At 35.8% G+C, this 17,489-nt stretch overlaps 1 protein-coding gene across 1 annotated transcript in view; it reads left to right on the top strand.

Moving 5' to 3' along the window:
- The first annotated feature begins 200 nt into the window (after positions 1–200).
- LOC139732354 (uncharacterized) overlaps positions 201–17,489 on the top strand; it is a 34,128-nt gene continuing 16,839 nt past the window's right edge. The window contains exons 1-2 of the mRNA XM_071643220.1: positions 201–280; positions 15,285–15,553. Of these exons, the coding sequence (XP_071499321.1) occupies positions 201–280; positions 15,285–15,553 (349 nt within the window). The remainder of the gene's footprint in view (positions 281–15,284; positions 15,554–17,489) is intronic.

The following is a 17,489-nucleotide window of genomic DNA, read 5'->3' on the forward strand; positions in this document are numbered from 1 at the left end:
ACGATGTTTTAATGCTTAATTGGGCTGTCAGGATGTCATGGTGACAACTCTTCTCTTCTTCCCTGACTTGATAAGGCACTTCCGCTTCTACTGGTATCAACTTCCATCACTACCGACTCTCCCCTCTTTTTTTAAAGAGGATTTAGCTTGATTCGATCGGGATTTTAAGCGAGGAGTCCGGCCAAAAAACATCCGTGATCATGACTGTTCTCTGGCCAACTGCCGTCATGGAAACCAGACATACATCAGGGTTAGCCGCCAACCCCCTCACCAACATTCGGTTTGAATTTTTTTTTTGCAGTGGCCTGTTGTTTGGAATCTTTCTTGGCATTCAAATAAAAGGGAGGAAAGAAATTAAAATAGTTTTATTTGTTTGTTTATCTTTTTGTTTTTTGTTTTTTCCAGTGACGATTATTTGAAGATGGAGTAATCATTTTCATGATTCGATTTTCTCATGTTTTTAGTGTGCTAAAGTTTTCATACAATATTCGTCTCGTTTGATCAACCAAACAACACCATCAAAATGCAATAAGAAACAAGCTATCAAATCACGGTAACGAATGCTTTTGAACTTCCTCCGATTGACTGAAGTGATGTTCGTTATTCCGAAGGTTCGTTTATCTGCAATTAAGATATGGTTCGTTATTCCGCATACCTAGAAATTAGTTCATCCAAAAATGAATTAAGGTTCGTTAATCCGAACATTTTGCATTGTTTATCCGAAAGTTTGTTATTGCAAAGGTTCGTTAGTCAGATAATGAAATAAAATTCTTTGTTTGGAAGGTTTGTTAATCCGAAAATGAAGTAAGCGTCGTCATTTCGAAGATTCGTTCGTCCGAAAATGAAATAAAGTTCTCTCTTCCGTAGGTTCGTTAAACCGAAGATGAAATAAGTGTGGTTTATTCCGAAGGTTCGTTTATCCAAATACGGAAAACAAACACACGAATAAACGAACAAACAAACAAAAAGGAAAAAAAAAGTGTGTACTGCGAACCTGACTGGACAGTGCACTAGCACTCGCCTCACTCACCTCATTCTCTGTACATATAGTGTCTATACAATTTTTGTTATCGCAATGTGATGCCAGAATGACTCTGTTTTTTACTTTTCTTTTGTTTTCGATAAGTATACATGATGTATGTATTGCCCATTTCTTGTTTTCTTCTCTTTCAAGGCTGTCGTATCTTCAAACTATTATGCTTATTTGACGACAGTCTTCTGCATTCACACTCCCAATAGATGCGCCATAATTCACTCAGATCACTTGATTCACTTTATTCAATTGACGTGCAATTCTCTTATTTTTTTCTTCAATCTGCACACGTATATCTCAATTATGTTCGGATGTACACTCTGTATGTTTTATTGTTTTGAAAATAAAAAGAGATGACTGTATTTCATTTATATTCAATGCAGAAAATTCACAATAAATTCATTTGAATTGAATTGAAACAACTCAGTTATATTTGTTTCATACTTTTGTGAACACAAAGTGGAAATAAATCCAAGTCAATCAATCAATCAATCAATCAATCAATCAATCAATCAATCAATCAATCAATCAATCAATCAATCAATCAATCAATCAATCAATCAATTGGTGTCATGAATGAATATTTATGCTTGTGCAGGAAAGTTTATGATAAGTGTTTGTGTGAGCGTGTGTAATAGAAACAGGAGTACGTTTTCTAGTTTTACAACAGAACGAACGGAAATCACAATACTGTAGGCATATGTGTGTGTGTGTGTGTGTGTGTGTGTGTGTGTGCGTGCGCGTGAAACTGTGTGCTACTACCGCAGCCACAGTACTGTCATGCTTATGTTATTGCAGCAGGTTGATAGTAGCTGTCGGCATGTTGGTTGTTTTTGTTGACACCTGTTCCAGATTACTCATAAGACTTAAAAGGATTAAAGAGATTGACATTGCACTTTATAGTCATTAAACCTCTGCCTCTCCCCCATTTTGATTAATTCAAATTTCATTACACAGGACTTCATGAGTAAGCATAACCAGAGAAGTTGGTATTGTAATGCTTTCTTCGCACACATTGTATCAAAGTCGTTGGGCTAAAAGAACCTTGTTCTAAGAATTTTGAAGAGCAACACTGGAAACATAACTAGGAAAGTATAATTATTATGTAGATAAGGTTTCTATATTGCATTCCGTTACATACCTGGATAAAACACTTATCTTTTGTGAATGTCTTCACGAATGCTGGCAAACTACCTAAACTTAACTTTGTACTATCAACTATCACATATATGCCCCTTCTTTTTTCAATTCATTTCCTTTCGTTTCATTGTATTTCATTTTAATAAATTTAATTAGATTTATATTCAATTTACTGCTCTGCATTACAATCACTGCAAAAAGTCCGGTGTTGAATAGTGAACACCGAGCTGGTGTTAAATTTTCGATGCTCATTTACGGTGTTAAATTAACACCTACGGGTGTCATTTCCAAATTTTAAACTGTTTTTTGAAGAGTTTCTTAGTAACTGCACTTCTTGTTGATTTTTAATTTAAACAAGACGATCAAGAATTTTACATTAAAATACTAGATTTTTGAAAAAATGTGAAAATAAATCTACACTAAAGTAACACCAGCTGGTGTGGTCCCTTATTGAAGCTGGACGGGTGTTAAACCATTGATATTAACACCAGCATTATCAAATCAACACCAGCATTATCAAATCAACACCATGTGGTGTCATTTTTGAATTAACACCAGTACAGTGTCAAATTAACACCACGAAGTGTCAGGTGAACACTTTTCAACACCATCACAGTGCATTTTAACACCTGTGGGTGTGGTCCTTTATTGAAGTTTGATCTGTGTTAGATTTAACACCCGTGGTGTTAAATCTAACACCGATGTTTTTACAGTGATGTATTAATGGTTGTTATTTTCACGTACAGTAATAAGGTAAGGCCTGCTTCTAAATTACAGTAAAACATAGTTGCACGCAAAGCACAAATACAGTATGTGACCGCTATACTTTGCTGCATATGAATCAGCTTTGAATATATTCCAACGAAGAGAAAATGAGTTTATATGCCATATAAATGAATGGTTCCTCTGCTTGTGAATATGATACAGTTTCAGAGAGGAACAGATATAATATTACTCACCGGATTACGAGAAACGAAGGCAGTGCTTTATGTTATACATCCCCTAGTGTAGAGGAACATAATCTCTTCAAGAGCAGCGGACTTCAGGTCTAAATCACATGACAGTGACGAGAATTCCAAGGTCCAATAAAGGTTTTGATGGAAACATGAATTTAGATCTGAAAGAGCAAATAAGTGTTTATGAACTTCATAGAAATATGATACCTGAAAAAGGATATAATGGGGATTTCTTATAACAAACATGGGTTTAAGTTTAAAAAGGAATGCATTTCGTCAATGAAATGTAAATCGTAATTACTGTACAAGTAGTACAGGAACATTAAGTGTCAAAAACATACTTTGAGATAACGTTTCAGTAATTTTTTTTTATTTTTTAGTGCAGCTTGCCTTGTTGATTTTCTTTTTATTCTGATGGATTCGTGATAACATTTTCTAGAAGTATATTCTCCGGTATGATGGCATTGCAATTTAAAATTGGCTCAAGACTGAAGTTTCTGAAACATGCAGTGCTTTGAGTAGAATTTATTATATTTTGCTCTCATAAGAAATCACGATGGCTTCAAATTCTGTAACGGGGACGCACTTTACGAAAGAATGCAAACTGATAGAGGTTAGATACTTTAAAGATGAGAAGAATTTTGCCCTTGAATTGAGAATTATATGACAGAGAGGAAGAGATAAATACACAAATATATATATATATATATATATATATATATTAACAAACAGACTGATAGATAAATATACAGATGAGAAGATATATAAGGAGATGTAATAATGAAGCAAACACAGACAGAGAGAGAGAGAGAGGGGGGGGGGGAGAGGGAGAGAGAGAGAGAGAGAGAGAGAGAGAGAGAGGAGATGATATAGTTGTCAACATAGCAGGAAAGTATAGCAGATATAATTGTAAATAGTGTAATAGAAACAAGCGAGATATAGAGGTAGATATTATCTTAACAGAGAAATAGCAGGACAGATATAGATGAATGACACACTGTAGAGTAGGATTATGGTATCATCGAACATAATGTGGACAGATATAGGTATAAGTATTTACATAGGACAGATAGATAAAAAAAGACGGAAAGACAGAAAAACAGAGAGACAGAAAGACAGATAAACAGAAAAAGGATAGACAAAGAGAACAATAATGTATATATATATATATATATATTGAAACAAAGAGAGGGAAAATTGACCAGCAACAAATAATAGATAGTGAAAACTTTGAGTAAAGAAAGACTAACAGACAACGGATAGACACATAATAGATAGATAGATAGATAGATAGACAGATGACAGATAGAAAGGCAGATGAATAGAGAGATAAGGAGATGTAATAATGAATACAACACAGACAAGGAGTCAGGGTCGAAAGGGCTGTTATAAGCGTGTGACTCTTCGTGACTGGTGATGTCACTCTGACGCATCGTCACCCCTCGTCTTGCCCCGTTCTCTCGGGGACAGGGGCGCGTGTCTGTGGCGCAGGAAGGAAATCCATAGCAAGAACTGCGAGCTTCAGAGTGCGGGGAAAAAAAGAACAGCGAGAAAGGCCACTTGGTCTACGCGAGAGTTCGCTTATAGCATTGCGAGAACTTTGCGAAACTTTAAACGCTGACAACGACAACCAAGTGAAAAGTTCAGCATGTACACTCCTCTAAATTCTCTCTTTTACAAGGGAATTACATGAATTTTTCGCGAGACGTAACTGAAGTGATGTTTGTCTCTGAAAATAACATGTTTGAACTTCGTTAGAGCTGTGAAAATCGTCGATCATAGGCCATTGTGCTGGATTGAGCGTACAACGAAAAGTTGTCGGAGCCAAGGCAAGTGCACAGTAAAGTTGATGGATGAAAGCAACGTAATAAGGTAACGATTCCACGTCAAATTTTCGCAGAGGTTCCATGCCTGTCAGAGTGTTGTGCGCAAAGTGTAAGATCAACATAATCGTCTTGTTTTGTTTTGTTCAAACATTTAGAATTTTCATTTCTGTATGGGTGAGACCTTTTATGAGAACCAACGTTTCTTACAACAAGGAAAAGTTCAGTTGACCGCTGCATACAGTCATCGTGAGCATATTGTTACGTCATAGAGGGATGGACTTTCTTCAGACCGCATAACTACCCTAGTTCCTGAACACTTCTGGGGAGTTCAACTACCTTTCTTATCCTCCTTACGAAAGCGCCTTCATTTTAGTCTCGCGTATCTTCTTGTCATATTCTAAGTATCAAAGCTGAGGATTTTCACCATGTGACAGACTGGATCACAGATTTGGACTGAGCCATAATCTCGGGGAAAAATCATCATTGTTCCTTGTTCTTCGACAGTGAAGTTGTTCTTTTTTTGGCAAGGACCGCCATCAATACCCAGCCTAGTCCCAGGACGTGTATACATTCATATGCAAAAGAGACAAGACATGAAGGAAAGGTCAACTTTGTGGGCGTGAACTTTAATGTCAACCAGTTATATGATTTTCTCTTGGTGGAGAGAGGAATCCGTTCGCCAGTCTCGTGTGTACATTTGGATATTGGTGGTCTTTTTTCCTGTTTTCCGGAGCCTGTTTTCAACAGTTTAGGGGGAAAATCGACGTACTTTTCTTGGAGTCACAGTTAGAAGAACTTGCGAAGGAAAATAATGGAGATAAGGGACATTCCCGCGACCGTCTGCAGGAACCTATGGACTCTAGTCGCCGTCTACCTGATCCTTGTGCACACAGAATATGCAATATGCGGAGGTGAGTAACCTATATCGTTAAGTCCTATATATGCTGCATTTGTGTCTAAGGAACGTATTAATTCGAGAGGACTTTCATTCTGTATAGTTAATATCTTCCGTGGCAGGGCTTTGGACAGTGTGTACAACGCTATAAGAGTTTTCTGTGTTAATTGGCACTCAAAGCAGATAAATGGTTAAGTGAGTATTAACGTACCGTAAGCGCAATCGTGTCAACTAGCAAAGATAAAAATCATTGGAGAATCTCATAACATTCCACAGACTGTTGAGGACTATAGGTTACTGCGGGTATAATGTGTCGGTCTGATACGATTGTGTTTAATTGTTCGTTTTGTATGAAAGTAATGTATACCCATGACTAGATTGTCACAAGTTTTGCATTACGTTTGTCATGTCTTCATTCGTCCTTACAGAGAAATATAGGCAACTTCCTAAATATCACTTACAAATTCGAAGTTCTCGAACAAGTTTTAATGTCACTGTAATAGTATCTGCCAAGCGACAAATTTTAAACAACAAAAATATAAATAATCTAAAAACAGAGGAGCGTGGTTTTCATAGCAACGACTTGATTTCCTCGCGTGATATTGCTATATAAATCGGCAACACTACTCGATGAGGATTAGCTGCATGACGTAAGCTTTGTGAGAACTGCCGGAGATTAAATCAGTACCACCGAATGGATGACAAGATAGCCATCTTACATCTCATAAAGCTGTACACTGTAAGAACATCGGCGTTAGATTTAACACCACGGGTGTTAAATTAAACACCGATCAAACTTCAATAAAGGACCACACCCACAGGTGTTAAAAATGCACTGTGATGGTGTTGAAAAGTGTTCACCTGACATTTCGTGGTGTTAATTTGACACTGTACCTGGTGTTATTTTGACACTGTACTGGTGTTAATTCAAAAATGACACCACATGGTGTTGATTTGATATTTGTTGGTGTTAATATCAATGGTTTAACACCCGTCCAGCTTCAGTAAGAGACCACACCAGCTGGTGTTACTTTGGTGTAAATTTATTTTCACATTTTTTCAAAAATCTAGTATTTTAATGTAAAATTCTTGATCGTCTTGTTTAAATTAAAAATCAACAAGAAGTGCAGTTACCAAGAAACTCTTTAAAAAACAGTTTAAAATTTGGAAATGACACCCGGAGGTGTTAATTTAACACCATAAATGAGCACCGAAAATTTAACACCAGCTCGGTGTTCACTATTTAACACCGGACTTTTTGCAGTGTATAGTCTCGAGTCCAGGTAATTCAACAGTGTTAGTCACAGAGAGAAATATTTAGTTATTTTTTCCACTTTCATGAACATTGATTAACAAGAATTCTAAGCAAATACAAGCTCTTCCTTCCAGTGTACTTAAAGGGATCGTATAGTTTTGGTTGAGACCTAACTTCATGTTTCGAAATTTTTTTGATTAGATAATGAGAAACATCTTATGAAATCTGAAAACATGTATTTCCAAGGGGAAATCAACGTTTATTTGATGATAATTGGTTTTGGAATGGCTGAAATATCCAAAACAAAGCGATCATATAAAAAGGTGGGACCCACCTTTTATTACAATCGTTTGTTTTACTTTGTTTTGGACGTCTCAGCCATTCCGAAACCGATTTTCATCGAATAGAATCTGAATTCCTTTTAAAGTGGTATGCTTTGTACTTACTTCATAAATGGTTCTTGGTATCTCACAAAAAAATTTAAAAGCCCAATCCTCGTTTTCACCAATAATATATCATCCCTTTAAAGTTTTTACTTGATGTGTCTAAGCTGGAGCGAAAATTTGATGAGACTTGAGTTAAGCATTCTTAGGTAGGATAGCACGCGACACGGATATTGCGCTTAGACATGACTTGACTGTGTAGTGAGCTATACCCTGATAAAGGCAATCACTGAAGGTAGCTTTATGTTGAAGACAAATTGCAGTTTCCGGTGCTAATTTCAGTACCAAGCGTTGACAGGAAGGGTTACATTATGACGTGAAATATTTTGGAAAATATTAAGTGCAGGAAAGCGCAGAAAACAAGGAAAACGCAGAATGGACAAGGAGTAATGATAGTGAAAAAAGTTAGGGATGGAAAAGAGGGACATTGAAGAAGGAATAAAAAGGTAATAAAGAAAGTAGCAGTTTCGACTTTAGAGTAAGAGCAGGAATATTTAAGATGATTAGATGAGGGGGAAGAAATGAAGAAACAACACTGGATCGGAGAAAAAAAAAACCCACTTTAACCAGGAATCTATTTAAAGCACGGCAAACTTGGCAGCGATACTGATCGTGCGCTCGTGACGTTTATAACCTGTCGAGTATAAAGCTGGGCTTGTCCAAATTGTTTATCCTTGGATACTATCATCACACAACAGTTGTCAGAGGTTGAAAGGGAAAATGCTAGTTCTTGGTATTCTTCTTCTCATATACCTCCTGGATTATCTGTATGGGCATGATGTCAATTGTAAGACATTGCGTCACTACAAGACGTAATAAAGAACGTATCACAATAATGATGCAGTCATCAACACAGCCTCATTATATTTATCTGAAAAACAACGAAAAGAAAAAAAAATCTTCTTGACAAGCTAAGCTTTATTTGAGATGATACCACTCGTCCCACACGCATATTCCAATTCTCAAAGAAGAGCATCGTAGATAGATGATTTTATCTACTTGTCATAGTTATCATGGAGAGATGTATTGCCATGTTCATTTGTTTAATTTGAAATATGTAAAAGTATCAAAAAATGAAGATTAGCCCAATCTTTATCAAGAAACAAGCTCCAACAATCTTATCTACTTTCATTTCTTATTTGATTCGATTTCATCGTTATGATTTTGATTACCTCCAATCATCATGATTATTAAGAAAAGATGATACACCCAACACCTTAATTCCTTTTCTTACAAACATTGACTTTTTAGATGAGATGCAGATGGACAAGCAACACACACATAAGTTTAACATTTGAGATTCCACTCACTTTCGCCAACCTGTCGAATGCTAGAAATGTTTAAGATTGCCTCTTTATTGTTTTAGAGCGCACATGAATATAGAATCTTGGTAAATCCCTCGGGATGCCCTGGTCGAAGAAATTACCAAGGCGATAGGTTGTCGAGCCCCAAAATATAGGGCCTAAATTAAGGTAAAAATGAAGTAAGCGAATGCAGTGACCACTTTGAGCCTCAAACAGCCATTTGGTGTAGTACCGTTTCCAGCAGGGTGCGAAATAGTTCCACACCGTCATCAAATTAACTTTTGTATTAAAGTAGAGTATGAAATACTTCTTCTTCTACTACTACTACTTGTATCAAGATAATTAGATAATGATGATAATAAAAGTAATGAAGATGATAACAATAATAATGATGATGATAATAAAGATAATAATAATTATAGTAGTAATAATAATAACAATAATAATGATAACAATTTGGACGATGTGGGTGTGCTCAACAGAGTGCAAACACTCAAAAAAGCAGCATTTCTCGGAACAGAGTGAAACCTCAGAAAAAATAGCATTTAAAGTTTGAGGTTTTATAGTGGAACTTGAAAGTTATCTCCAACAGACATCTTGTCATGAGAGAGACAATTATGAATACTTTATAATAATTATAACAATGATTTTAAAAAAAATGTTAGAGGTTTCATCAAATCACACCTGAAAGAAAGTTATGGAATTTTGCAGTTTTACATGGTTATCTTTACGAAACAATGATACTGATAGTAATCTGATGTGCAGATTACGTGAGATGACGACGTCACAGATCACCTCACAGGTCTACAGTGGACCCACACATAAGATCTTTACAAAATGTCCTTCTTCTTGTCTTTTTTTTAACATAAAATCGGGAAAGAAGCGATTTTCAACAACGAGTGTCAATGTACAAAACCCAGCACGAAGAAAGAAAAACAATATACATGACATGTACTACATTACATGACATTGTAATATACGTACGTATTACTAGTATATGTTGTATTCATCAAAATACAATAAATTGAGTAAGAAATAGATAATGCTATTTACTGCATCATGTTGAAAATGTTGAAAACGAAGGGGAAGCTATGTTGTAAAATACATGTCATACAGTCATACACTGACTTTTGTTGAATGGAAGTAATTGATAATTGAATTAAATTGAATTGAATTAAATTGAAGTGAATTGAATTGAATTGAATTTGGTGTTTACAATACGATGTTATAAGGCTGAATTTATTTATTTGTTATATATTTAATGCGTCTCTTTTATTGAGGGATTGATGCTGCATATTATTTATAGAGAAGAAAACAGCCTAGGGCAGTAATTGACCTTTCACATTTTACATTAAAAAAAGAGAATTCATCAAGACATGTAACATTCATCACACTATCTTTGTGTGAGCACAAAAAAAGAAAAATTCTGAAGTTGTTCATATTATGTTTATCGATATCATTTATTCATTGCAAAGGCAAATGTTTTTTGTTTATGATGTAATACCTGATTTATCGCGTGTTATGTTTTTGTTGAAAGAAAAAAAGAAGAATGAAAATAAATACATTGAATTGAATTGAATATTATTCGATGAATAATGTTTTCAGTTTCAAAATCAATATAGATACACATTGTAAACATCTTCTCGAATGGAAAGTTATTACTATCATTAAAAAGACAAAAAAATTAAAGATTAAAACATAAGCACACACACACAAAATGTCTTTGGAATTATGACGTCACGTGGACAAGGAAGAAACTTTAGAATTTCAAATGTGTCCTGTACTGCTAAGTATAACTTTTCAACCTTCTTCTTCCTGAATTTAAGTTTTGTTTCCATGGAGTGCTTCCAAGAAATGAACTATAAAACAACAGATTCACTTGTATAAATTACGTTCATCATGTGCAAGTATCAAATGTAACATTCATTTAGAGGTGAACATTGAGGATAACGAATGTTATATTGTGATGATTAAAAAAGAATAACAAGCATCCCAAGTTTTCAACTTCATTCACTTAGTCTTTTTTTTTCAGCGCTAGCCATCAGACAACAATTGCCAATTTGATAGTCTTGCAAATGTTTATTCTTACATTTTTTTTTCATGTCAAGTTTTTAGTTTCCACTAAAGGGCAAAAAAAAAATTGCATTGATTTCATTCGTCAAATTGTGTGTGTGTTTTTTTAATTGCATTTAATCATAATCCTTGCCCATTTGTTCCACCCTTTTATGATTGTTTTTGGTATGTCTTGGTTCCTTCCTTTTGGATGTTCTTTTCTTGTCCTTATTCATTGCAAATCCAGTTTTTTTTTAATGTGACTCGCGATTTATGAAACAGTGTATAATGACATACAGTTTTAACATTGTATATTTGTTCACGGGATCAGCCTCGAAAGACCAATGGCCTATTGCTGATTTCCTCCACCATTTATTTTAATTGTTATGTCAATCTTCAGCACACACTTTTTAACTTTTAACTATGATTATGTACTTACCAAAAATAATTTTTGGTATGTATATGTATATGTTTGATTTGATTGATTGTATGATTATTATCTTCTTTTTTAAATGAACTTGTGGAAATAAACTAAACTTTGAACTTTAAAGAAAGTTTCATTAACATGTAAATTTTATTGGAAACTGCTAGATTTGAAACTCAAAGTTATTTCATTTATCTCTACTACATATTTGGAGTGTGACGTGATGAAACCATTGCCATAGTATGCTAAATTCTTTTTATATTTGAATGTGAAATATTAATGAAGAAATCTCTCCAGTATTGTAAACAACAACAACAACAACAACAAAACATATACCAATGTGACTGTCATGGCGTGATAGCGTATGTGGTTCCAGTCAATATTGATGCTCAGTGAAAACAGGGGAGTTTTGATCTCTACATCTCTCTTATCATGCTTATTTTCAATTCAATTCAAGTTCAATTCAAATTTATTCCATTTTCGACAAAACATGATAACATGCAATTCACTATTTTGTTTACATAATAATGTAAACAATGAACTGAACTTATGTGAGTCAAAGTTCCTTAAATTATTATGTACTAAGCGTTATGCATATTTTTTTGTATTACTTTATGTGGAAATAAAATCACTTGAACTGAATTGAATTGAATATATGACAATAGCAAATAACAATGAAATAATGAATTTTACGTCAGAATTTGATGGAACCCTAAACCATTGTGTTCCTCTGATCTTATCGTATTCATCAAATACAACGTAAACGCGATATTGACTTGAACGTTAAGATTACGGATAAGATGATATCTGAGGATTACGAATAGGGAGACAGTCTCACGTTAGGACACGTGACAACATCTCATTATTTAAGAAAATAAGCGTTCCTAATCAGATGCAGTGGCCAAATTCTGGTAAACACTTTCTAACGCAATTCCACACAGTGTTCAAATTTGCTTTAACAGATAAAGTAAATCTGAGTCGGACAAATTGATAGAGATGTAGCAAAATCGGACCTAAAAAAGGAAAGTTATGTAATTTAGATTTCCACGTGTTTCACGAAACCGTGGTGATTTTAGACAGAGATGAAAATGTTAGCTCCTCGCACGTCTCCTTTTGTACTGTACACATTAGTATCTTTATTAAATTTTCCTTTCTTTGGATATGGGATCAATTAGAATATGATGTATTATTCGCATCAAACTCTTGTAGTCTTGTCACAAGCGAGGGATTTTTGAAAAAAAAAACTTTCAGGAGGGAAAGTCGCTGCAGTTATAGAGTGATATACCAACATGGCCAATAACGTAATTTTAATGGTACTATTTTGTGTGTCAGATGTTGGTACCACCTTTTCGCAAATGACTCTTAAATTTCACATGTATAGGGCAAACGCTGTCAGAAGAAACAGGAACGTACACCAAACATGTCAACAGTCATTGTGTTATTGAAATGTCCATAAGAATCTTTCGGTTGCCGACCTCGTAGATCTGACGTGTCTTAACTTCGAGGGGACGTTTTCCCCTTCTTGACTAAAGTTGAAAGGCCTTAATATGTGATGATTAATAAGCAATGCAGATTCGTGGCAGCTGCAGCGCATATCTGCCGAATTAAATCTGACTGGTCAACATTAGAGGACAATGATTGAGCTATAATTGCTTGTTCATTCTACTTTTTACAAAATCTCCCTTTCTCTCCCTCTCTATCTTTCTCTCTCACTCTATCACACACACACACACACACATACACACACACACATACACACTCTCACACACTCACTCACAACAAAGTTGCTTCTCTCTAACTTTCCTGATAGAAAATTTGAGAATTGAGATTTGTCATGCAGTGGTATCTGTGACAACGGAACTTCGAAATAATTCACGAGACGATCGAGGGGGAGGGGGAGGGGTGACGAGGGGGGAGGGAGGGAGGGAGGGAGGGAGGGAGGGAGGAAGGGAGTATTGTGAAATAAGAATAACAATGGCTGGACTGTTAAATTTTGTGTCGAGGGGAGCAATTCTCCCTGCGGGCTCTATATGCGTCAAGAGTATTGAACCGTGTGATTAACCTTGAGATTGACATGACCATCAGCAATATCCATGACTGCCATGGAAAGGTATCACAAGCCCAGGAATTGAAATGAAAGGCATTTAACATTCCTTACTGTATGACGTAATAATTGCGTGATGCTTAAGTTGTAATGATATTCCATTCTCAGTCTCTTACGAAATTACTCCTAGGAAAGACGCCATAACTTAAGCCAGCAGAAGAAGCAGAAAGGCGAAAATTTTAGGTTTTGTTGCCATCAAGAAACTTCATTTCGAAGAAAATTGATAAAAACAAACAAACAAACAAACAAAAAAGTAACAAACAAACTAACTAACTATAACTAACTAACTCATGTCAACTCGGGCTGTAATGTTGTTTTCTCTGTCAGGTCGAATCAAAATGAAACTATCGAAGAGCTTCTTTTCCGAAAAAAAATTCAATGTTTTGTTTATTTCTTTCAGATAATTTCAGAGCAGTTTTTATTGTAATCTTTAGGTTAAAGTTATTATGTCAACTTAGGATGGTCTTTGCAAATCTCTGCGGATGCAAGATACTTGCACGCAGAATTGATAAGGACAGAAGTGTAGGCTCTAAATAGGAGCTCCCTTAAAAACACACACAAACAAATAAATAAACAAACAAACAAACAAACAAACAAACAGAAAGTTCTTCTAGGTGGGACTAATTTTCTTTCGCAATGTTGATTAAGAAAGAGATGTACTCTGTTGACAAAGACAATAGACAACCACAGGCACTCCTGGAGACAATGCTTCAAAGTTTCCTTCTGAACCCTCTCGGTGCCAAGGACTCTGGACAATGTGTACAACATTATGGGGTTTTCTGTGCCTATCGGCACTCAGAGTAAACAAAGGATTAAACTTTCAATGAGACATTTCACAAGGATGCCGAAGGTAGTGCAATGCGTTTTGTTTGCCATGTTGTCAAGCATATGCACCCATACAATCGCCGAACTTTCCTTTACTAAGCAAATTATGACTAAAACAAGAAACATATTACACCAACAACTAATATGAATGACTATTGCTTACGAAACAAATCACTCCAACTCTCTGGAACATGTCCAAGTCCCTAGAATAGAATAATCCCCTGTAATTTAAGCATGCAATATCATTGCTCTTTTTTTGTGCTCGCTACTAGGCGCGGCGTAATATCCATATCACCACATGATTAGTTTCGTTTCTTGTAGCTGTATTTGAAAAGTAACGTAATGTGATACAGACCCAACGATCATGTACAACTTTCGTTAACGGTGAAATAAGCTTACGGGCTGAAACGTATCACTTCATTTATCATCCGATAACATGATAGAAGCAAACGTAATCTTATGCTAATTACCATGGTTTCAATGGGTAGTGATTGTTAGTTAGCATGTAAAAACAAACGCGTTATAATGCCTCTATGAGACTCTGCTGCAGTATCAATGGACTGACGAATCGTCCGTATACGTCCAGCATGCACGGCAAGATATGACACTTTCTGCGCAGCGTGTAAAGCCAAACTGCGTAAACTCCTGAGGTTCAGTTGAATAGCGCATTCACTGCAATGAGCGTGGTTACAACACACTCGTATGATAATATGCCCATTAAGATTATCTTATCTAAGAGTATCTTTTACCTATTAAATATTATTATTAAAACGTGTTGAATTATTGTCATCATTTCACTATAAATACAAAGCATTAAAGATACTTGTCATACATGTATGCTGATGAGAGGTACAAACTGTATGAATACAATAACAACCCAACATTGAAGTTTCCTGAATGGTGTATGTTACCAGTAGTTGCTGTTGGTGGTGTTGGTATAGTCATAGGTGATGGTGTTAGAAATGTTGTCGATGTTGCTGTTGTTGGTGTTGTATAGGTGTTGTCGAACTTTAAATACTAATCACAGTTGCATTTTAACGACCTTGGCTTTCTCAGAGCTCCGAATGGGCGGCGGGCCGACAAACCGAGAGGGGCGGGTGGAAGTGGCCTATGAAAACAACATCCAGCCAGGGATGTGGGCTTCGGTCTGCGGAGATGGATGGACGAACATTAACGCCATGGTGGCGTGCAACGAGGCCGGTTTCCCCGGGCCAGCGGTGGCTGTGCGACACGCGAAGGAGCGCTACGGCGAGAGCTACCTCAGCGTGCTGTTGACCAACGTGGATTGCGAACCAGGTTTGTAATTCTCTGCTGCATGGTAATATTATTGTAAGAATGATAACTATGAAAGATTGTTGGTAAAACAACGAAAAATACACAGCTGTAGTATACTGCTTGTTCGGATGAAGTGTGTTGGATCTCGTTTCATCAACAGGATAGCTGGCCATGATTTTATTTACAGTCACCCTCTCCCTTTTCATCTTACTTTTCAAAGTGTCACTCAATTCCTTTCGTTACATGAATGAAAGATATATGAAAGAAACTTGTATTGTTCTTTTATAGTTCCCAAGACTTTACCCTTGAGTGTGTTCAGACAAGTTTTTCTTACTCATCCTGCCAACGTATGCCACCGTCCACTCATTATCACATATCCTTGGTTTTCTCGAATTAGCAGGGGGAAGTGGATCTAATTACCCAGTGAGTTCATCCTAACCACTGGTTTTAGGCGGTGCAAGACGGATGCTGATTCCTTACCAAGAAAAAGTTAATCAGAAGTAGGACACAGGGAAGAAGTGTGCGATAAGAATCCAAAATGGCATTTTCCCTTCAACCCACTAAATCATTTCTTAATCGCTCCAATGAGAAGCATGCGTGCATAATATCCGTTAAACGGTGAAGTTATTTATGTAAGTGATTTCACCTGTTAAATGATTTAATGAAATTTTCCATTTCAATTTCATTGGCAATTCCAATTCATTTCGTATTTCTTAATGAAAAAAAGTAACAATATTCATGAAATGCAACAGAATAAGAAGATAATGATATCAAGCTTGGATGTATGATAAATATCACAAAGAACATAAGTGGTCAATAGAATGCTGTAGATAGAGAAATCGGGTGCCTATATACGATGAAACCTGTTCAAAACCAAGCTTGTTGCGCGTAGGTCCCAATAGAAATCTAGTGTGAAGAACAAAATAGGGCCTGTATAATGGGCACGGACACAAACTAACAAACAGACCAAACTAAGGAAAAGCGGACAACAATAATCGAGGGTAAATAAAAATCATTCTCAAATGCAATTATAGGAGAACAAATAGAGCACACGCTGCAGACCAATTAGAGGTTTTTATGATAGCAATATTGACATTGGTATTTTAGCGTGATTGAGACATTCAGTAAACTGTTTTACGTTCCCCTCAGAAGATACAGGGGAAGTATTGGGGAAAAAATGTACCAGCAAATCAAGAGTGATCGACCAGCTTGATTAGTCATTATTATGTACAAAATGAATGCATCATTATGTGCAAAAACAGCTAACATATCAGAATCTTAAAAAAACCCAACTTTTGGCCAATCCTCTCCGCTTACCCATCGTTCTCTCTCTCTCTCTCTTATTCGATATCTGCGATACCGTTAGTGAACAACAGTAACAGAAATATTCTAAACGCTCCTTCGAAACATCCGTCCAATTATGATCAGGTATAGGTATATATATAATAGGTATATATATATATGTATATATATATATATGTATATATATATATATATGATATATATACATATATATATATATATGATATATATATATATATATATAGAGAGAGAGAGAGAGAGAGAGAGAGAGATAGATACAGGTATGTATTCACTCATTCAATCATGTCATTTTTACATATTCATAATCTATTAAATTATTTGAACTGTGTAGACTATAATACTTGTTGTTCTGCTCTTCAAGATGATCCTGCTTTGGATGCTTTAAAGGCAAAATTATGTTACTCTTTCTGCTGCAGAGAAAACAAAAGATGACAATATGTTGTGTAAATTGGAAACCTCAACCATATTTGTCAGAATAGCAAGGGTTGCTTAGATTAAAGGGAATGGCTAGTAACTGATCAGTGGGAATCAGTGGGAATGCTGGGGGATGATTTTTCCAATCCTTGTGGGATTCATTTAAGAGTACAGTATATATCTATTGTTGTGTGAAAATTATTTGCTTCAGAATGGTCTC

Source organism: Diadema antillarum, unplaced genomic scaffold (assembly GCF_040938485.1).
Source record: "Diadema antillarum isolate AM-2024a unplaced genomic scaffold, OU_Dant_1.0 seq00000414_RagTag, whole genome shotgun sequence".
Taxonomy (NCBI): Eukaryota; Metazoa; Echinodermata; class Echinoidea; order Diadematoida; family Diadematidae; genus Diadema; species Diadema antillarum.